At 38.8% G+C, this 24084-nt stretch overlaps 2 protein-coding genes across 3 annotated transcripts in view; both read left to right on the top strand.

Annotated features, from left to right (window-relative positions):
• The window catches only part of LOC127418362 (histone-lysine N-trimethyltransferase SMYD5-like), a 42361-nt gene extending 40130 nt beyond the window's left edge, over positions 1–2231 (top strand). Inside the window, exon 14 of one of the 2 annotated variants that reach the window (XM_051658968.1) lies at positions 2140–2231. In XM_051658968.1, coding sequence (XP_051514928.1) covers positions 2140–2165 — 26 coding nt within the window. In that variant the 3' untranslated portion in view covers positions 2166–2231. Of the gene's footprint in view, positions 1–1047; positions 1175–2139 lie in introns of those variants that run through there. The other variant, XM_051658969.1, reaches the window with a different exon arrangement.
• A 3584-nt stretch (positions 2232–5815) lies between these two features.
• The window catches only part of LOC127418363 (GDNF family receptor alpha-4-like), a 78497-nt gene continuing 60228 nt past the window's right edge, over positions 5816–24084 (top strand). The window contains exon 1 of the mRNA XM_051658970.1: positions 5816–6306. Coding sequence (XP_051514930.1) covers positions 6264–6306 — 43 coding nt within the window. The 5' untranslated portion in view covers positions 5816–6263. The remainder of the gene's footprint in view (positions 6307–24084) is intronic.

The raw sequence follows: 24084 nt of genomic DNA, 5'->3' as shown, positions 1-24084 counted from the left end.
CCATTATAAAACCAAATGATCTTATGAATCTAGCACCTGGCACTGGGATAGGAATCTGATCCATCTGGTATTTCACTGGGACGTGACTAATCTTTCATTAAAGGGGTGATAATGGGTGAAATTTTATGAGTCATCAGAGGCAAGACCAGCTTTAGAGGAACACCATGTGAGAAGTCCATGAGGCATTAGTACAGTGCAGTCCAAAAGTCTGAGACCACTAGTGAAAATGCTTCTTTTTTGCATTTTTTTTTTTCAAATTTGAGGGTCAATGTCGTGATGCTCATTTTAATGCCCGGATCTATTAAGTTATTCAAAAATACATAAAAAATGCAATTTTCATAAAATAATTGTTTAAATACACCTCTTCTATCATTCTGAGTTCAAAGTAAAAAAAAGAATTCCTGGGACTTTGTGGGAAAAACGTTGGCAAGAGTAGTACAAAATAATTTTTTTCAAATTATATTTTTAAAGAAATAATGATTATTTCTTAAAAAAGCAGTGAAATAAATTTGTTTTAAAATAATATCAATATTTGTTAAACCTTGTCCACCAAATCAAAGTCATGGGGTTTAACTAACACGGTTGCCATTTTGTTGTCATTTGACAACAAAACAAAACAAATATAAAACAGAGAGCCCCTTTAGACCCTCATGATGACTTTGTGTGATGTTTTAATACATACATTTTTGATTCATGCATATCAAGAATAATCTCAGTGTTAATGTATATGACCTGAACAAAATGTGCATTTTTATAAAAATGTTAAAACCTCTAATTATACACACACACACACACACACACACACACACACACATATATATAAATATATATTCCAAAGAGCATCTCCTTTTATGCAAAGGAGTGAACATGTCACAAACTTGCTTACATTTAATTAAGAAATAGTGCAGAAATGTAAGTGCAGCGTAGTTCTAGCCGGAAGACTAGCAGCTGTACATCATCGCACCATTAGCTAGGTAACTCCTAGCCAACCACATGTAAGCCATTGCTTTATAAGTCTGCTCACAATCTATCACATTGCTGTTTCAGTGTGCTAACATGGCAACCTCCACCACCCCACCACCATCAGTTGAGTCCCGTCCTGCACGGGGGTAGGCTCCTCACCCCTGCCTCCAATCTCCGGCAGGATATGACGGTTCCGAGTACAACTTCTTCGGATCGCCAGACGGGGCTTACGCCAAAGAGAGACATTACATTTCTGTTTTATATTCATCAAATAAATGTCATCTTAAATTTCACTCAAGTCTGCAAGTCTTCTTGATAGAACTGGAAATATTTCTTCTGTGCTTTACATCATAACTTTTATTTGTTATGCATTTTTCCAAACCCTAAAACTTTTTTAGCATTATTTCCAGGTTCAAATGAAACAAAAATCCTAGATTTCAATGTGGTCTCAGACTTTTGCACCACATTTTTTTTTGCCTGCAATGTTAAATGAGTGATTATGTTAATATCTTTATGTCAGATAGAGGAAAAAAATATGTCTCTGTACCAGGATGTGCCTTTTGCCCTTGTTGCCCTTACTTTTTTTTTTTTTAACTGCATCTTCAGAACAGTAGTTAGATTACAGAAATATACTGTATTTATCTGTGCGTGTGACTGCATGCAGGCCACGCTATATTTAAGGACAGACAGAACCAATGCATCGTAACCTATTCTGCACAAATGACATCCACCATCTGTTGTGGTGCAAGTGAGAGGTCGATTATGTATACGGCAATCCCACCTTGGAATCTCTTTGAATTGAAACAATTCTTGCTTGTGGCAGGTGGTTAATGCCCTTCTCTAAAACATCTCAGCCTGTTAAAATTCAGAGATGAATCTCATGGTTTCACAGCTAAAGTGGAGGATGTGGGAAACAATCACTCAGAGTTTTCCCTTTAAGGCACTTTTACAAGCTTAGTGATGGTGCTGCATGTAATGGCGTCAAGTAAATTAAATTCATTTTGGCACGTGATAAGAGTGACAAATAAATTTGAGTGAGAAACATCGTATGAGGAAAAAATAGAGGGCAAAGGGTTCACATAGTGCATACTGATTGTGGCCACTCTGGGTGTCACAAACAATAAGTGGCTCAATTGCGGAGAGTTTCGCTAAAAAATGTGCTTTATGTTTCCACAGAGTGTGAAGTAACACAGTGGGTGTAAATGATCCATTGCAATGACATCATCGTCAGGGGACAGAAAGAATAGCTGCAGACCTTTTTAAACAAGGCCAGTGTATGGACTAATGTGAGGTACTGAAACATATGTGTTCACACTTCTAATTATAAAAGAAACATACAGTATATGTTATATGTCTGTTGCAATACAAGTTTAACCATGACTGGTTGGAATAGCTGCAGAGGGCAAATCCCTTGTGATATTTAGCACTTGAGTATTATTGCCTTTTTGTTTCTTGTGTAATCCAAATTTTGTGTCTCTCTATATGTTGTTTGTTAAAAAAGCCATTTGGAATTCACCCATTGTTTTGATATATATCGCCAGCTCTAGTATTTCCGTCCTTAACAAAACTTTGATGGGGCATTGCGTTTTAAAAACAGAAGCTGAAGACAGAATTAGAAGAGCTAGATGGCATTATATGAGTCCCAAGCCTTCCTCAGAGAGGTGAAGAGGATTAATTATCTATCACTTAGTAAAAAGCTCTTCAGACAGGGTGTCTCTTCAGGCTGTGTGATGCTTAGCACGGCGTTTGTCTGTTTATTCTTTCTTTGCGGCACCCTTAGTAGACATGACAAGGGTCAGGGCAAGTCAAAGCTTGGGTAGGGACAAGAAAAAGACCACACGTGATCCTCCAGTCTAAATAAAACAGACCCTCCAAAAGACCTTCTGCCTTTGAGGCAGGATTGTGCTTCCTTGCAATGTTTAACTGTGCATTTAAATCACCAATCAAACATATAAATACACATATACGTAATTGCAATTTTGTGTTCTTATATGCCTTTTAAATTGTAAAGTTGCCATACTGCACTTAACTAATGATATTGTGTCCAGTTCAGAGTTTGCATGTTTAGCCTTGTCTGAACTGAATATCAAAACATTTGCATTAATTTTACCACTGCAGTCCAGTAGTCTGCATATAACCTGATTTGCTGTCACATGACCAGTGTAAATCTCAGAAACTCTCCACTGGTGAGTGCAACTGGATTGAGAAGAAAACGCAATAAGTGCTCTGCCAACACAGTCAGCTGCCTAAGGAGGCGGCATTTTAGGGCATCACAATCACGCCCCCGAATGCTGTTCTAAAAGGTAAGCATCTTATATGTTTTATGTATCAGCATGCATATAGTGGGCATAGCTTTGTTATTTAAAGGAATATTCCAGGTTCAATACGTGTTAAGCCCAATTGACAGCGTTTCTACCTTTTAAACCCTCCAAAAGTTGGCCCCATTCACTCCCATTGTAAGTGCCTCACTGTACCTCGATTTTTGATTTGTTTTTCTTTTTTTTAAAGGAGGTTAATAATCAATATGCCCCACAAATGCTTTCAGTTGACCTTAACTTGTATTGAACCTGGAATATTCCTTTAAATAGTTTGTAAAATAGTATGTCAAGGGTGACATAATTTCTAATTGGTTTTTGGGCTGGGCTGGGCATCTACTGTATGTTGACACTAGTTCAGTTACACCTACAGTAGTTTTTGGGCAACGTGCGGCAGCTCAAACTTTGGAATAGAGCTAAGATGTTCTTGCAATGTTAAGTTCTCAGTCCAGTTGCCCTTTGAGCAACCTTTAGTATTTCATTTCTCTACATCCCGCATTAAAACATCTTTTTACTGACTTTCAAAGTCAATTGCAAATATTTTTTATACGTTTGTTTCCTCATCTGACAATGCAAAGCCATATTTGCTTTTATGTTCATTACCTTTAAACACATCCTTTTTAAAAAATGTTGAATATGTCAATGCATTCTCTCTTTTCAAAAACACAAGTCATGATAATCCATGTCATGACATATATCTTGCTCAATGGGTGTCTCTCAAACCCTAGTGAGCTGCCTATGTAGACAGCATTTTTGGGCATTGTATTGGCAATTATATGCACTCAAATAACACGCACACACTAAGCCGATTTCACTCGGAAAGTTCCTATGATGTCCAATAATGTTGTCTGGGTAGGCAGCTTATTTGGTTTTGAGAGAGTTGTCTAGGTAGGCTGTGTCTCCTACTCTATTGAGCTGCCTAGCTAGACGATATTTTTGGACATTATAGGCATCAGGGCCATTTCTGAGCATATGGGGGCCCTAAGCGAAATCCTACTTGGAGGCCCCACAGTTAACTACACAAAATGCAAATTTTTTATATTGAATTAACAAAGCATTAACAATAAATGAACAATAAATAGCTATACAAATTAACACCAAATGACTATAAATAACAGTAGGCCTATACAACGAGAAACAACTTCAAAACATTAGCTAACTAATTGTTGCAATTTAATGCATGACAACGAACAAACACCATCTATACAGGTATATTCATATCTTACCAGTTGTCTGGGTTAGAGGTCTGCACGGGCCTTAAAATGAAGCCCGAACCTGACCCGTACCCGAGACCTTACCATTTATGTGCTGAAACTTCACCTGGGGCAGAACAATCTGGAATATACGATAAGCCTGTTTATTTTTTTCATTAATTACAAACCCAACCCGAACCTGAAGTCCTACTTGAAAAACTGACCTGAACCCGGCCCGAAACCCGTCAGGTTCTCGGGTCCCGTTGGCCCTGGGTCGGGTTGCAGACCTCTAGTCTAGGTGTGTTTATCCTCCTCTTCCTTTTTCGCTTCCAACTTGTAGATGTGTGTGTCTGTCACATCTAGCTATAACTCTCTCCTTGCAGTTATATTCTCCCTTCCCTTTCGGGCCACAAGGGGGCGCACTATAACAGTCTAAATTAGCTATAATAGCTGCCTTCTTACTCGCAGCTTTTAGTATATTTAAAAATAATAATTAAAAAATACATAAAAAAACAACCTTGCTTTGCAGGGCCCCCTGGTGGCTCGGGGGCCCTAAGCGGCTGCTTATACCTATCCATGGTTTTCCTGAGCAACCACTGGGCGGCGTCATGATGATTCTAATGCCTGTTTTCTTTGGTCTCAAGACGACAAGTAAAAACTCTCAAAACGAGCGATCCAGACAGAAAATGTATTTCAGGCTCAACTTGTGCAATTGTTGGATGTCATAACAACTTATAATAATTAATGATATCAACATAACTCACCTCTGACCATCGCTTCATGTCATCTACACACTCAGGTGAGGCACTGTCTATAAAAAAACGGTCATTTCGACTCTGTGAAGTATCGGCATGTTTTTTTAAATTTTTTTTACAAATGTCAATGTTGTCTTAGGCTACCTTAAACATTACATTACCCGCTAAAATATACGCTGATGCAAGTGAAAGCACTGGAGATCGGTAATTGAAAACAGTCGAATCGTGGAACACTTCCGAGTTTAGGAAAAAGTTGGATAGCTAGAAACGGCCCTGATAGGCATGCTCATCTCACACTGGGCTCAGCTATCTTGAAATGCATCTTCCCCCCAAAAATTTTGTCTTAGTAGGGAGCTCACTAGGCAGCTTTGAGACGTAGTCTGAGTGTATGGTAGTCTGCCATTTCAAACACAGTGACTCACAACCCAATGAGCTCCCTACCTAGACAGCTTTTTCGGGAATTATAGCCGCGCTCAGTTTACACTCTCGCATTCAGCTCAGCTGACTCTGAGCGCGCCTTTGATGCCCCAAAACGCTGTTTGGGTCTACAGCACACAAATGTTTTAAGACACAGCCCGTGCTTCTCGCTCCGAGCTCTTTCAGCGCGCGCTCCTCTCTCTCCTCAGAGTTTGATCTTCACTCAGTGAAATCTGCCCCTTCATTCACTCGTGTTCTTGCCCTCAGAGGGAACGAACGTCCATACAAGGGACGAAATAATGGCGCAGACGGAGAACTTTAATTAACGCGTTAATTTAATCTCAAGGTTTATTTTGTTTTAAACTGTCCTGTTTGACAGTTTGACACTTCGCGGAGCGGTGCGCGCGGCTGCACTAGATGTTCCATGGACATTAATCTGCTTTATTTTTTATTTTTTATTTTATTTATTTTTTAACCATTTTTAAGAGTCTTAAACAACATTAATTGATATGTGCTCTGCCGGTGATAGGACTGTTTTTCTATCATGGTAAACGCAGATATTAAATAACACGATACTTGACACGATATTTGGAGTCAGATTTCATCCGAAAAGCGCAGAAATGGATCTTATGGGAATCTACCTGCTTCACCTCACCTTTGCCGGTAGGTACCGTGCTCCATGAGAGCTTTCATCTTCTTTTAGTTCAGTTATAATTTAAATGTACCGTCATCAAAGTTGCACCACCGAGGGAGCTGATACAACGCGAATAGTTTCTTAATTAGGCCCTTTTTTTTTTTTTTTTTCACGTGCACTGCACATAAGCATCAGCTTTCTGTAGTCACGGCACGACTTTTGATTGATTTATGTGAATGAATCAAGCTATGACAAATGTGAACACGATACCTTATTTTCAGTTCATTTGAGTAATGGCGTTATGAATACATCTGGTTTGCATTATTAGGCAACTAATGACTTGCTTGTTTTGGTGTGAAAGGTTGCCACTAGTATTTAATCTGAAACACAATTAAAGTTTTAATAGGCTTTATTGGCATTTGTTCTCAAAAATATAGGATAAACATGCATGTATGAAAAAATATGAAAAAATCTGTCTGTCTGTCTCTCTATCTCTCTCTCTCTCTCTCTCTCTCTCTCTCTCTATATATATATATATACACACACACACACACATTGTATATACACAGTATATAATTATACATAATTCTATATATCCTTTATCATATATGTATGCATTGGCTTAAGGAGTCAGAGTGATGAGCTGTTGCTCTGTGTTGGGTTCATTTTATGTATTTATTTATTTTTTGGTCATGGAGCAGTGTGCACTACTTTTGTTTTAACAACATCCATAAGAACACTGATAATGTAAACGTTGTTGCTTCATACAGGATGCAACTTGTCTCTGACCTGAAATTTGTAACCTCAGTTGTTTGAATAGCCTGTGTGTTTTAGCTGATTGGATTTGTGCAAAGGATGTCCCAAAATTGCTGCTAATATAATTAGATTTTCAGGTAGACTGTCATTTGTGTGTGTGTTGTGTCTGAATCAGAAGATGTATGTGTGGCATTATAACAAGTGCATTTACATGTTTTGAAAAATGAATTCACAGATGAAACCACAAGTAGCACAACCTTGGCTTTGAGACACATTTTCCTGACATCCACTTCATATGATATGATTACCTCAAACAATATTGTGCTTTTAAAAAGCAGTGCAGATACTTTAGTCATCACCAGTTATCTAAATATGGGGGTCTTGCTAAATGGACTCAGAGCTGTCAGCTTGATTGCTCATCACACACACACACACACACACACACACACACACACACACACATACACACATGCACACACATACACACATGTTGGTGCGGTTATCATTATGAGGACTCTCCATAGACATAATGATTTTTATACTGTAAATATAGATTATGTTCCCTAACCCTACCCCTAAACCTAACCCTCACAAAAAACTTTCTGAATTTTTAAATTTTCAATAAAACATCATTTAGTATGTTTTTTAAGTGATTTGAATTATGGGGATACTAGAAATGTCCTCATAAACCACATTTATAGCATAATACCCTTGTAATTACCAGTTTGTAACCTAAAAAAAAGTCCTCGTAAACCACTTAAACCTGCCCACACATACACACACACACACACACACACACACACACACACACACACACACACACGTATATAATTTGGTAGTCCTTGATTAAAGAGTTTATGTCTAAAGAAGAGTGGATAGCATTTAGTTATTATATTTCGGGGGTTTGTATCATTTCATGTAGAGCATCAATTTAATATGCACCCACAATTTGCCTATTCATCTGTAATTTTAAGCAATCAAATATTATTCTGTAAACAGTACAATCTAGAACAGTAAAACTATGCCAAGTTATTGTTGAATTACCTGAAAGGAGAAGCAATATCAATGGTCAGCAAAATGGAGTTCCTTTAAAATGTTCCAAAGCAGTGCATTAAAATCATCCCACCAATCACAGTGATGCAGAGCGCGACAGTGACCACCCATTTTTTAAGTGGCCTTGGTTCCAGAAGTATTTTTCCTATTCATTTTTTTCCGTAGGCATTTCAGAAAATTCTTCAATAAAAACTTCTAAGCCTTGAACCACACCAACCAGCTTAGAAGCATGATTAGAAGCAAAAAAATAAAGGGTTTAAAAATATAATCATAGACAGAGGTACAAGATTGTGTATTTAACAAGATTTATTATGTAATTAACTACTTAATTAACTGCGAGTGCTGTAATCAAATCAAAAACAACTATACACTGAAAACCATTGCCTAGAAGTCATGGACTATGGTTTCGTCCACAATAATATTTTTTTGTTTGAAAATACATTGATTTTGATACGTTTATGCCTCTCATCCACTCTGAAATGGCATTTTCCTTCACCGGAAAATGGTGAAATGGCATTTTAGACATTGAAACCCGCTCTCCATAACCCAAATGTTTGGAAAACGGTAACGTTAGGAAATTGAAAACTGAGTTTCAAACGAAAATGGATTAGTGTAGATGTGGCCTAGATGTATAAAATGCTGTATATTTAAAGTTTATTGCAAAATATTCCCCAAATAAGTTGCTTCAAAGTGTAGGTAGTCTCAAATATGCCATTTGCAATATTTTGTGGGAGTGGGCGGTCACTATTAAGATCACTTTTGAGACCTTTTGCCATGAGTGTCTTGCTCCCACGAAATGCTCAGGGTCGGACAGCAAATTACTCGGGGTCACCCTCCTGCCTCCATCTGCTCCAACACAACGGTTTCTAGTGTGTTTGTGTGTGCACGTGTCTTTGGAGTGCGGGGGAGTTGGAAAGATGGGGCGTGGCTAATTCGACGGCTAGTCAGGTGGAAGTTCCAGAACAGCTAAAATCGCTTACAGCACCTTTGAGAAAGTAAACGGAGTCAGTTTTGATTTCATGCTGACTTTAACCTCCCTGGGAGGTCTGTCTTGAAAGGTTTATATGTTATTGCTAAAAATCAATTCCTCCATGGTGAAAACAAATGGAATTTTCATGTCTTCCAGAACTCAATTCAAGTCTCAAACCCGATCCCCTCAATTATGAACATCAAGCAAGACCTGTCAACCCTTTGTCACATATTACATCAATATTTGTGAACTCAGAATATAGGCCTTCACTGCTGTTCCATAGGCAATTCCACTGTCACTCAAGGGGACTGAAAAGCAGGCAGTTTGTCAAGTCAAGTCATTTTTATTTGTATAGCGCTTTTCACAACACACATCATTTCAAAGCAGCTTTACAGAAAATCATGCATTAACAGAAAATGAAACTGTAATATCTATAAAGACTTAAGGGGGTCGCACACCGGACGCGTCTGGCAGATGACATGGCACATTCTAAAATTAGAAACAATAGTTTTCTATGAAAGTACGCACACCGCCGCCGCCACTCGGCACCCAGCTACTACTCCGGATGCTGCTCAAATTTCTGCCACGCCATGAAGCGCAACTTACATATTTTCCAATAAATTTGACTCAAAACATTATCAAAGGACAAAGATTATTTACTCTAGTGTTGTTCATTCTTGAAGAAGGGAAAAACCTTGGTAACTTCTGTGTGTACTGTGTGCTACCTGAACTGCATCGACGTGACCTGTGTTTGATACCTGTGCAGTGTCCTAGCCGTGACGCGGCATGGCGCTTCTTGTCCAGTGTGCGACTGCCTTTAGAGTCATCATTGTGTAGTTTGATTAAATATGATTGTAAATTTTGTATAAAAATAAATAATTAAATAATAATTGTATTTAGAACCCCAGTGAGCAAGCTGAAGGCGAGTTTGTCAGTAATAAGCCACGGTAAAGGTGGATTCATGCTCAGAGAGCCTGTAAATTATTAACTCTATCAATGTCCATTAGCCAAAGCCATGACTGACATATGCTAATTCTGACCTTGTTGTTATCCTTCAAGGCTAATATCATTATCATTATTAACATGAAACCACGCTACAATTGATCATTAGTGGTTCAGGTTATTAGAGCATTATACTTAATAGCTTGGGCAACAGTTGAAATGTGCAGTTCAAAACCATAATTAAACTGCAGAATTCCAGCTGATAGCTTGATGATCAGCCCCTCTTGCTTTACCAATTCACTCAATGTTTCTCACTCAAGGCTGAAATGCACTCAACAGCTGATCTCTCCTCAGAGTCTGACATACATAATCTTCATTCAAAGAAATTCTTAAAGGGATAGTTCACCCAAAAATTCTGTCATCATTATCTCACCCTCATGTGTTCTGTATGACTTTCTTTCTTCTGTGGAACACAAAAGGAGATGTTAAATTGAATGTTAGACCCAGTCACTATACACTTTCATTGTATGGAAAAAAAATGCAATGAAAGTGAATAGGGACTGAAGCTAATGTTCTGCCTAACATCTCCATTTGTGTTTCACAGAAGACAGAGATTAATACAGGTTTGGAACAACATGAGGGTGAGTAAATTATGGCAGAATTCAAAATTCAAAACTACCCCTTTAAAGGTGTGTAGGTTACCACTAAAAATCAGTTTAGCTGTGGAGATTTTAAATGGCATTTATACAGTACTTCTGGAGCCCAACTGTTCTGCAACAAGAGACAAGAACTTATAAAATATATCAACACTAGACTATAGAATAATAAAAGACTAACAGACAAAAACCCTCAAAACTGTTACAACTAGGGATGGGCATTTTCAAGTAATTTTGTAGTCGAGTACTCTAACCCACAAAAAAATAGTTATTGATTACTTATAAATTAAAATGTAAGTAAAAAATAACAAGTATGACACACACAGTATGTGAAATTTATATTTTGTTTTATTAACAAACATTACCAAGAACGGTCTCAAAATAAGCTAACTTTAACAAACTATGCCTTTCTATTGGGGGAAAAAATGAAATGAGCAATAGGCATTAATAATAAAAAAATAATAATAATTAAAAAAAACAGCAGTGAAAAAACAACAACATTTGCACTCACCCTGAGCTTACGTAGAAACCAACACTGACAGCATTAAGGTAATGCACATATACATACAAATTCGGAGTCTACATTAAGGCTATCACATTTGTATCATTTCACATGTTATTATTATAAAAACAATGGTTAAAGTTGGCTTTTATAAAATGTGCTCTGTCGGTGTTCAGGGATTGAACGCACATACCGTACACATACTGGTCTGATAAGCTTCCGAGTTTCTCAGACCACTTCACATTATCTTTCCACCATAAAAGCAGATCCTCATTTGTTGGTTTGCATAAATCCAACAAGAACCGAATACTAATAGAGTGGAATTCAATAAGAATCAAAATATCATAAATATTGCCACACTTGGCTTTGCTTGAATGCACAGACGGCATCATAATTCCTTCTCTTATCCAACACCTCAATGACACACATCCACAGTGCCCCCCAGTGGACTCAATTGTAAGAGTGAGATTTGGAGAAAGAAGGGGGAAAGTACAGTATAATTCTGCATTGCCAACAACAGGCAAATGAGCAAGGGAAATCAGTTTGCAATATTCGAGTAGTGTTTATAATAGTCGACTAGCTGGTGCAGAATGATTACTCGATTAGCTGATTATTCGTGCACATCCCTAGTTACAACGCTGACTATATTTGAAAATGTATATCAAGCTGCAGAAATATGTAATTAGGTTAGTAGCATAACTTCACATAGGTTAGTTGCTCCCCATCACTGATGTGTCCTTACAGACTAAAGGCCTGAACATCTACCTTGCTGATTAGCATGCTGGACATATAAAATCTGAATTAAAGCTCTCGACTGGTTACTGCGACCTGAATGAAAGCAGTGTTCATGTGTAAAGTGTAACAGGATATGGTAATAAAGCAGTTGCATGTTAACAGATTTTCATAGGTATTCATGGTAGAGCATGGTATGCATTGATATTATTGAGAGAAATGTGTAGGCTGTTTAATGTGACAGACTAGAGGAATAAATTGGTAAAGAATGGTATTACATATAATTTCATGAATTTTATGTATTCTATTTTCTGAAGTTCCAAACTAAAATTCCAATATCATTATATTTTTATAATAGTTGTTAGGTAAACAAGTGAACAATATAAAACCACGCTGGCATTAAGGCAAAGGTTGCCTGCAGAATGTAATGAAGATTTTAAATCAAAAGTTGAACTGTATTCTCAGGACAAGGGTATTTTTTTTGGAAATGTCAGTTCGGGGCAGGCTGTCACATTTTTATTGGGTCAAGTTGTTACATATTTTAAAACATGATATAAGGCATTCATATAGTGCGATTAATCTTATGAAAGATAAAGTGCAAAAAAATAAATAAAAATAAAATAAATAAATAACACAATTAATCATGGCTCCTGTCCGTATGTAAATTCCATAATAACTAAAAAGGAACATCCTACCATTGGACCAATACAAGCTTAATGTACAACCTTGATGTGGCAGTAGGGGGCAGTCAGTGCTCCAGCTGTACAGGCAATACGCTTGGTCAAACCAATGAGAGCAACTGGCAGCACAGCCTTCAACAGATGACACGCTCTTACACTCAGAGACAGTTGGACTGAGAACAAATACACTTTTTGTATTGCAGAAATGCTTAACTTGTCTGCTGCCACAATATATGCATATAATGTAATGTACTTGAATGATCTGAATTATAATATTTATTATATACTGTATATTTATAATTATTTTAATTATATGCACAATTATCATTATTTGTTGGCCTTTCTCAGTAAATATTGATTAATTGTGGTTAATTGCAATTCAAATCATGTAATTAATTTGATTCACAAATTTAATCGATTGACAGTCCTAGTTAAACTTATTAATTATAGATTCTGTTGGCTTAAACATTTTTTATGTTTTTGTATGCTAGTTTTACATCATTGGTTTGTGTTTCAGAATTGTTTTAAGGGTAAACAATTTTGTGTGAGCCTTTACAAAAATTGACTTTCAAAAATAAACCTACACTGTGCAATATTTATTGGAATAAAAAAGGGTGACAACTAGATTTCCCCTATAAGTAAAATATATATATATATATATATAAAAAAAAAAAGTAATAACAGCAATATCAATAATTTGACAAATGTATGACAATACATTAATGGACGACAATGGAAGACAATTTACCGACTGCAGAGTGAAATGCCTTTACAGACAACATTACTGTCTCTATTTATTGCTGAAAGAATATATTACTCAGCACTGCTGCTAATACTGTATGTGTGAATTTACAAGGGTCAAAACCCATGATCTTTAAAGATGTAGCATTTATACAATCAACAGTAATTTTGTGCTGCTATAATGTATCTCATATCGTTATAATCGACCAGGCGTTTTTATTGTTGGACTTTTACTTCACATACTCGCTGATGGCCAAATAGCCAATTGATTATGGTAGTTATCAGACTTGCTTGCAATGAATCATCCGCTTTCATAATACCTTTTCTCTTTCTGGGCTGAACGCATTGAAGTCTTTAAGCAGCAGGGGTGGCTTCAGATTCAGAGTGCCTCTGTATCATTTGCACTGGCAGACAGGGTGTTAAAAGTCACAGAGGCAGAATGGGTTGTAGCGTGGGCTACCTACACTGCCACTTCTGTTCTGCTCTTTTATGCAGAGCCTTTAAAACTGGTCTTATGTTTAATTATAGATGCTCTAGGCCCCACAGTTAAGCGGGCTCTCTGCCATTCATCTAATGTCAGTCAGTTTGATGGTTTTGACCTTTCATGCTGACATTGTTCAATTCCTCACATTATCATCTGCCTACAATATTAAACTGTAATAGCTCCAAATAGTACATAATATAGGGAGTCAGATGGAGGCACATTTGAGAACTTTAAGGTTCCTTGGTTAGGATTAATCTTAGTGGCAGGTCATTTAAAATGGTTGCTGAGCAGTGGAATGGAAATTAGCCCGCAGCCTGAAACACTGTGTGTAGTGGGATATTTGTTTTGGAATAAAAGGTTAGATCACTTTCCCCACCAGTCCTGTTAAGAAATTCAGGAGATGGCCCCAGGGTTAGATGACTACGGTGTCCTCTAAGGGCGAAACAGAGGCTCATTAATTGAGTGATTGTTGACAGTTACCTTGGCATAGAGAGATTGACAGATAGAGCGCTCTCCTGGAGGACATATACGATGGCTACCTTGCATGGACTGCAATTACTAACAGTTGGCCCATTAAGACAATGTGCAAACTAAAAATTGACATGTAAACAGCATTGTCCAATAACTTTAACCTGAAAAACTGGCAATTTGGAATAAACAATTAAGAAATGGAGTATTCAGATTTTAGTTGCAGTATTGAAAACGTCCTGGTTACTTTCGTAACCTCCATTCCCTGATGGAGGGAGTGAGACGTTGTGTCGATGTAGTGACACTAGGGGGTCACTCTTGGGAGCCCCAAACACCTCTGCTTTTTTGAAAAAAGGCCAATGAGAATTGGCGAGTGGAATTTGCATGCCACTTCCCCGGACATACGGGTATAAAAGGAGCTGGTATGCAACCACTCATTCAGGTTCCCGGCCATTTCAGCGTGTAGTTCAGCGCTGTGGCAAGAGGGACACAATGTCTCTTTCCCTCCATCAGGGAACGGAGGTTACGAAAGTAACCAGGACGTTCCCTATCTGTCACTAACTCGATGTTGTGTCGATGTAGTGACACTAGGGGTCCCCATACAAAATGCCACAACTATATGAACTGTGTTACATGAACTGGTGGTGTGTGACGGCAGACCGCTGTGTGCCTCGTAGCCAGCACACCAGGCCATCACGTAACTTCCCCCAACGCTCTTATGAGCGTCGAACGTTCCATCAGGAACAAGTCGACTGCCCAACTATAGGGACAGGCTAGCCCAACCGAGGCATCTTTCCCTCTCTTTTCTCCCCAAAAAGAGTGGAATTTGTTAACTGACTGGGAGCCATAAGTGTCTGCGTCAGGGGGTGTCCCTCCCAAGGGGAAGACACCACGGAGACCACACCCCACCCAAAAAGGGGGGGGGAGTATTTTGAGTGGAATAGGTCACATGGTCTTACCGAGTCTTGTCGGAAGTATGTCATGTGGAGAGGTCCCATGGTAGGTACTACCCAAAGGGGGAGGAGTTTCTACAGAGCATGGCGACCAAGGAAGATGCAGTTTGCCGACAGGGAAACGATTTTGTGGAAGATATCACATGGGGTCGCCTTTGTGGAACCAGCACATGTGGAGCACCTACCTCAGTACAGGGGCTCATTAGCGCACGTACTGGGCCGGTCAGCGAGTTTCTCCGCAAACTCAACTGCCAGAGGGCTAAGGAGGAATGTCATCCAGGGATCACAGTCTGTGAACACGACTGGGAGTCAAGAGCACATGTCTTCACCTCAAGAGGGGGGAAAGGTGCTATGCGCAAGCGGTACACCCGGCCAGTTGTCCTGGAACTTACCTGCTCGTGCCTGCCAATACACGGGACGAGACCGGCTCAACCCGGAGATTGTAGAACCTCGCAAAGGTGTTGGGTGTTACCCAGCCCGCTGCTCTGCAGATGTCTGCCAAAGAGGCGCCACTGGCCAGGGCCCAGGAGGCCTCCACACTCCTGGTAGAGTGGGCTCGTAACCCCGCAGGGGGTGGCACATCCTGAGCCTGATATGCCATCGCGATGGCGTCAATGACCCAGTGGGTGATCCTCTGTTTGGAGACAGCGCTTCCTTTCCGCTGTCCACCAAAGCAGACAAAGAGCTGCTCGGAGCTTCTAAGGCTCTGCATGCGATCCAAATAGATGCGTAAAGCTTGCACCGGACACAGCAACGCTAAGGCTGGGTCTGCCTCCTCCTGGGACAGCGCTTGTAGGTTCTTTTAGCGCCTTGGCTTGGTGTACTTGCAGGAGAGCCATGGCATGCAGGGCGGAGGCGGCTTGTCTAGCGGCACCGTAGGCCTTAGCCGTCAGGGATGATGTAAACCTACAGGCCCTGGACGGGAGCTTCGGGCGCCCGCGCCAGGTGACAGCGCTCTGCGGACACAAGTGCACCGCGAGCACCTTATCCACCTGGGGGATCACCGAATACCCCCTGGCCGCTCCACCATCGAATAATAATAATTAATAATTTTCTTTATTTATCACACATATACATTTGCACATATACAGTGAAATTCTTCTTTTTCACATATCCCAGCTAGACTGGGGTCAGAGTGCAGGGTCAGCCATGATACAGCGCCCCTGGAGCAGATAGGGTCAAGGGCCTTGCTCAAGGGCCCAACAGTGGCATCTTGGCGGTGCTGGGGCTTGAACCCCCGACCTTCTGATCAGTAACCCAGAGCCTTAACCGCTGAGCTACCACTGCCCAACTGAAGGTAGCGAGAGCGGGGGAGCTGAAAGACCGGGACCGGGCAGTAAAAGGTGCCTCCCACGATCTTGTCAGCTCCTCATTCACTTCCGGGAAGAAAGGAACGGTGGTGGAACCAAGGAACCAATTTTCGAGCCACGAGGGTTCAGGGGAGAGTGGAGGGTTCCACTCTAGCCCGATGCTCGCGGCCACCCGGGAAAACATGTCCGTCATTTCGGCGTGCTGGGGAATGGGAGGCCGTGGGGGGATACCCGGTGGAGGTGGTCCCATTAAGGTCCCCAAATCGCCCCCAGTGCTAACCGACATGGCCTCATACCCGTAGGTAGAAGGACCGAGGCGGGGAGCCGCTGGGGTGGCTTGCTTTCTTACGAATGCAAGCCGCGACCGCAACGTTGCCATGGTCATGTTCTCACAATGAGGACAAGACCCATCCACGAACAATGTCTCTAAGTGGGCAGCGCCCAGACATGTAAGACAGCGATCGTGGCCGTCAGAAGCAGAGAGATAACAATCGCAACCAGGAATAACACACAAACTAAAACGCATCTTTAAAAAGACGTTCCGTGTGTGCCGCTCTTTTAGAAAGAAAATATACTCTTTTAGAATATACTCTTTTAGTTGTTCTCCCGAAGCGCCCAGGGGCGTTCTCTGCACTCCACGAGTGCAGAGGGGGAGAAGCTGCTGAAATGTGCCGTAGAATCCAGCAGATGAGGTGAATGAACTTCGCGGATGAATTCAGCTTCAATGAATAGAACCGCTCGGCTCCGAAGAGAAAATCTGAATGAGTGGTTGTATACCAGCTCCTTTTATACCCGTATGTCCGGGGGAGTGGCATGCAAATTCCACTTGCCAATTCTCATTGGCCTTTTTTCAAAAAAGCAGAGGTATTTGGGGCTCCCAAGAGTGACCCCTAGTGTCACTACATCGACACAACGTCGAGTGAGTGACAGATAGGGAACATGCAAACTCCATAATCAGACTGTAACAAGTTTTTGTGTCATATTTAAAGACACATAAGGCAATCAAAGCATTTGATAGTTCAGGTTTTACCTTTTTTATTTCAGTAATTCCACTGCACTGTTCCATATAAATGCAAATGGGTTAAAAAATAAATAAATTATGCAGGCACAATTATTTTGTATTTATTAAAGCATAAATTTAATTCAGTACAACAAATTTACTGAATTTATACAATTATGTATACTTACAATTGTACTATACAAATTAGGGCTGAAACAACTAATCGATATAATCAATAATTATCGATAATGGAAATCATCGACAATGAATTTCATTATCGATTAGTTGGATATTTACGGTAAGCATGGAGAAGCCCCGTCAGTGACGTCACTTCACAGCCAAGTGAAAAATGTGTTGCATTATGAAACTCGTGAAAAACAACGGAGATAAGTGGAAGCGGAAAAAACACAACCCAAGTTGTCCAGTGCACGAGAGCACTTTATAAACACTTCACAGAAGATCATAATAAGCATACAGTTTAATGTGGAGCGGTTAATGCGTCAGGTGAGTTGACAGAGTGATTGTGCTGTTTGATGCGCGAAAGTTGTTTTTCTCCAGCGCATCACTTACATTTTACTGTGATTTTCTATGCGAGCGCGCACATCCACATAAATCAAACCGATCGCAGTGAAGAAAGGGAGCTCTGCGCAATCATTTAGATTAAACTGTCGAGCATCATACCACGATTTCAGTTTCAATGTAATCAATTGTGCATCTTTCATGGATATGAGACTGAAGTCTCAGCAGTTAAGGTGTGCCGGTTTTTAAAGTATTTCTCCTGCCCATGTAAGCACATGTAATACAGTGAGCACCGGGATGAGTCTTTTCAGCGTGAGAGTGAATTTGCACAGGGTTTACAGATGACTGTACTTTATTAAACTGTATGTAATGCTGAATATAATATATAATAATGCTAATGGTCCTGATATTTGAAAGTCCTCCTGATAATGTCACATGTAATGTCTGATTTCATAAATTTAAATAAATTCATAAATTTATAAAACATTATTTTACTGGATGAGCATACACAATTTTTTAAAAGAATAGTTTAGAAACATGTAATCAGTGAAAATAAATACTATGATATTAAAATACTTGTATGTATGTAATCAGTGACAGTGTACAGGCATATGCATCTAACATAATTATGTATTTTTCAGCTGGGCAGAATTATTAATATTTCTATTAATACATTTTTGACCCACTCCATGACACACTCCATGCCCTATGGATCATTTTACTCTTTAATGATGAGCATTTTTTGTTAAGTTTTACAGGTAAATGAACTGTTTCGTATATGTCCTGAAAGTAATAATAATAATAAATTTAAACTTAACTTTTCATGATTCAGGCTTTATTCAAAGTTTTGTGAGGGTATAGAATCACAAATTCAATAATGTAAATCAAACCAAATCCTTACACCCTTTATCATATCAGTTTTTTGAAAAATCATATTTAAATAAAATACAGGTAATAAACTTACAGTTTTTATCCGATTAATCGATTAATCACAGAAATAATCGAAGATAAATCGATTATCAAAATAATTGTTAGTTGCAGCCCTAATACAAATGTACTTTAACCTCCTGAGACCCGAGCATGACTGTTGTGTGCATTTTCCATTTTCCTTTTTGATTTGTAACTAGTGGCCCCTAATAAAAATGCTTTTTTTTTTATTAATTTTTTTTGGAAGAGCAAATAGTTTTCCTAAAAATGTATGTCCTCATATGGGGACAGCGGGACTATGATGTGACATTTTAAATAATAACAAACTATAGAAAGTCAGATTTTTTTTAAATCAAATTGTTTATTACGTTTCCAGGAGTGTTGGTTATTCATGTTTTTTGAGAAGTTACAGACATTACAGCTGATTTTGGGTATTGGGCAAAGCACAAATTAAAAAACTATACAATTAAAAATTGTTTGACTTGATCTGACTTTCTGTTACAATGTTTTTTGTCTACTTTGGCAACAAAATCTCATTGTTCTCTCTTTACACAGTCAAACAAACAAGTGATAGCCAGTGCTGAAGCATTTTACCAATCAGAAATTAGCATAATGCTTATTCAAAGGAATGGCCAGCATCGTCCAATCACTGCCAACAATGTTAAAATAAAATTTTGTTTAATAAATTCTGAATGTATGTACTGATTACCATTGTGCCATGTCTGCCTACCATATTGAGTGGTTCAAACATCATCTGCAGCCTGAAACTGAAATTTTGACCAGATGTTTGGAGTGGATGCACTTGGCTGCATAGGAAAGCTATAGGATGCTCCCTTGCTCCCAATTTAGTGATTGACTTAACCTCCATTGTGCTAACTGTCTGCACTGGTCTCAGAACAGTTTGAAATGCACCTTATTTTCATCCTAATTCCGTATACAGCCTGTGAAAACCAATTTTTTCAGCTTTTGGACGAACCCATTCATTTTTGGGTTGTGAATAATGGGGAGAAATATGCAAAATTTTAAATAAATAATGCCACAATGCAAATAATGGCCCTAAAAAAGGCTGTGTTTTCTTGATACAAAAAATTTTGATTTTGAGGTGAAATTTGACCCAGACATTTTTTTTAACATATTCATGAGATTCTCCCAAACACGAATTGAATTAAAAAGCTGGAATAGGAATAGAAAACAGCTCAGTTAGAATGTAGTCTTGTTTAAAATAAGGCCAACAGTCAGAAAATTGCATTTCATGGAGATGTAGCTGGTTTCTCTGTAGCACAACTTCAAATAGAGGGCTTTAGCTGTGGGTCAGTGTAAGTGGCAGTTTAAGAGGAACAAACAACCATTGCCGGAGTATGTGCTTGAGTCTGATAGTGTGGTGAACACCGGGGGGGCTCATGTATTTTTTCAAGGCCCTCTGCGGGATCTTTGGGTTTCTACAACCATCCAAGTGCTGATTCAAGGCTAGGTTTTCTACCGATAGCCAAAGTGGTGGGATCTTTGGTCTCAGAAGGATTTGAGATGGTTGTCATATATTTTTATTTTCTTGCAATGAAACCCTCTACAAGCTAAACCACTCCTCAAGGTCAGCATCCATGGAGAGGGCTTCTTTTGTTGACCATTGACCAGACAGTGGTGGTTTTTTCTTTGGCTGGTTCCTGGGGGAAATATTCTCTTAAATTAGATGTCAGGTCATTTTCTCAACAAGAACCCTGTCGATTTTCGGTAGCAGCCAGGAACTCTGAATGTCTTTCTTACATGTTTTTTTGGTATGTGTGTTTTGTGTTTGTCTGTCAAAGTGGTTTAGATCTGTTGACTGATTATTGCCTTTTAGGTTTTTCTCCTGAAGAGCTGTTTTCTTATGGGCTTCCCGGGAGACAGCCAACTGCATTGACTCCCACATTACCTTCAGCACATTCAAATTTTGATTGTTCTCTTTTCTCTCTCTCTCTCTCTCTCTCTCTCTCTCTTTTCAAGATTTGCCCCTTTTCGGCTTAAGTGCTCTGATATTGCAGTCTAGATACTTCAACACTTTGCAACTTGAATACAAGACAAAATGTGTGAGAATTGACTTCCTTCAATTTATTTATCAATGCAAGACATGCAGTCCAAAGAGGGTTGGCCATATTCAGAAGAGGTAGGGCCATAGTGCAAACTCTGTCAAAGAGAACGAGAGAGACAAAGAGCAAGTGAGCTGAATTGTAGGGTAAAGAACTATGAGGATGTCACTGGCAGGACAGTGATGGATGTGGTTGTCTGATCTCATTGTAGATGCAACACAGCGTTTATGACAGCCAGGATGAATGAGCTCCTTTTGCTGAACAGCTAATCACATGCTACGCATGCATTATTTTCCTTTTAATCACTTACTTTCATAAACATAAATTCTGGTTCAATACCTATGGCATTTAATTACAATGACTACTCAGAAGTATACTTATATGTGGAGATGTAAATTACAAAACACCAGCTTATCACCAAGTGCAGATACAATACAGTGTGCATTTCCACTATGATATAATTTCTATTGTTACAATTGTTACATTGTCGGTGGGCATTTTAATCAATTTAATTAACAGGGTGGTGTGGCTGGGCTGATAACCCGAAAGGTTATTGGTTTAAACTCCACAAAGTGTTGATCAATGAGTACGGATGGGAGTCGTAAGGAATTTATGAAGTTTTGATGCCAAATGAATAATTATTTTAGTACTTCTGAGAAAGCAATAACAACCTAGTCTCATAGAATCAATGTTAATATAACTATATTTTTGCAAACTGTTTCATGGCAGTTTCCTGGTGAAATTAACACTAGAGGCGCTACAACAACTGTGCGTTTTTTCTTCTACACAACTCACGAATGCAACGGTTGTTTATAACTTTATTAACCCGTACTTTTGGCACTGTTACTCACAAAATGCTATGTTATGATATCAAAACACTTTTATTGTACGCATCATTTGAAAAACTATACATTTAATGCTTGTATGACAGACTCACCTACATTTACACACTTATTCCAACATGATTAACTTGCGAGGTAGCTCACCTCATAAGTGTTGGATTTTGGACTGTGAAGTATGCAGTTCGAGACCAGTCAAATATGCAAGTCAACATGTGAGATAAGAGTGTCACAGAAGCAACACGAGATGACATGCTTGCTTTCATTTCTTATTTTATTTTTGGGCACTATTTCTGGGATGTCTGTTTTGTGTCTACCTCTCATTTTATTTTAGATCACTATTTGGTATGGTTTAGGTTAAAGTTTTAGGTTAGGAATGTACATTTTACTCATTAAAACCTCCATCTAATATTCACCTTAAAAACCTTGTCTTATTATGACACCATTTCACTCGCTTTTGGCGCCCCCCGCTGGACATTTCACTGGGAAACTGCAGACAAACATGCTGCAAGGCATGTAATTTCCTATTTGTAATTACTAATTGGTCCTATTTGTCAAAATACAATAAAAATAAATACAAAATGAAAACTGTATTAGCCATGCAAGAAAAAAAAAAAAGAGTATTTCAATATGGGGCTTTGTCTGAACCAGCAGAAGAATTTATAGACGTTCAAGAAGGCTACATCAACACAAATCAGTTTTCAGTTCTCAAAAGATCATCATTTTCTTAAGTAAGGTTAAGGAGATCGTTTTCAGCTTTAGGATGAGAGGCATAAACGTAGCATAATTAATGCGTTGTTAAAAGAAAACGTATTAGTAGGCCACATCCACACTAAAAATGCATTGAAAATGCATTAATTTTGATACATTTCCGCATCTCATCCAGACTAGAATGCCTCTTTTCTCCACCAAAACAGGAGCATTTCGAATACTTCAGGAAACTGAAAATGGAGTTCTCAAACAAAACGGATTAGTGTGGCCTGAGAAAATAAATTGCTTTTAGTATTTTTCTTTTAAGTGGAAGGGGTTCTGAATGGAGCGATAATTTATACATACTAGACCTCTTTTAGTTTGCCTTAAAATTATGAAGAAATGCACTGAAGCTTTTGTTCGACTAAGGTGTACGTTTTATGATATTTCTACTGTTGGTGCACATGCCTGAAATTCTTTACCTAGGAGATCTTGGCTAGTCGAAGACCATTAATGATTGGCTTACCTGCTGATGTGTCATCTGCCCGAGACTTGACAACCTTCCGAGACGTCACCCTCAATGATCTAATTTTAAAATGATGCTGTGAATAGTATAAACGCAGGCTTTTATCAAGACACGTAAGTCCAGGTTACTTCAGGGGAATTGTCCCTGTATTAAAGTACTTAAGTACTTAATAAGTCACTTGAGATAAAAACGGCTACCAAATGACTATACTTACCAACAGTGTTGGGTAAGTTACTTTCAAAAAGTAATCCACTACTTATTACAGATTACTTCTCTAAAAATCGCAATAGGATTACTTTACTGATTACTTCATGGGAAAAAGTAATCAGATTAATAATTACTTTACTTAGAAGTTACTTACTATAACCAATCAAACCTGCGAAATATACAAATGTGACACTAATAGCTCTTTTAGTACTTTAATATTGACTGAAAACAACAAAATTACAGTAACATGACAAAGACAACAACTTGGCTAAAGAGTTCCAATGCATTTCTAAAAATGCAACTTACCTTTCTTATCTCAAATATGCTGTAGTAGTATTTTCAGGTGTGTGTGTGTCTGTGTATGTGTGTGTGTGTCTGCTATCTACAACCTTCTTAGCTGTGTGTGGCATGTATGTGTACAGTATGCTTGTTTCCCTGTGTTTGTGTTGGTGTAAAAGACATAAAAAGAATACTAATGAAATGAAAACATTTCTGAAAACATATTTGCAAACAGCTTTGATAGTAAAACCACTGTGTATTTGAATGCTTGTTGTTTCTTTTCGGTGTGCATATACAGGTCTGTTTGTGTGTGTACATGTGCAGCATGTGTGTGTTTCCACAACTTTACAGCGAGTGGACTATTTCTACCTCCCTGCTTGTGCTCGGACGAATTGAGTATCCTTTATTACTTGCGCATCTGTAACGCTATTGCATTGTGTTTGTGTTTTATTGTGTACAGTACATAAAGAACATAAAAGAGCCGTTTGCTTAGTGACGTCTTTTTCAAGA

The sequence above is a fragment of the Myxocyprinus asiaticus genome, chromosome 27 (genome assembly GCF_019703515.2).
Source record: "Myxocyprinus asiaticus isolate MX2 ecotype Aquarium Trade chromosome 27, UBuf_Myxa_2, whole genome shotgun sequence".
Taxonomy (NCBI): Eukaryota; Metazoa; Chordata; class Actinopteri; order Cypriniformes; family Catostomidae; genus Myxocyprinus; species Myxocyprinus asiaticus.
The sequence above is the reverse complement of the archived record's forward strand: the minus strand, read 5'-3'. Positions and strand labels throughout refer to the sequence as shown.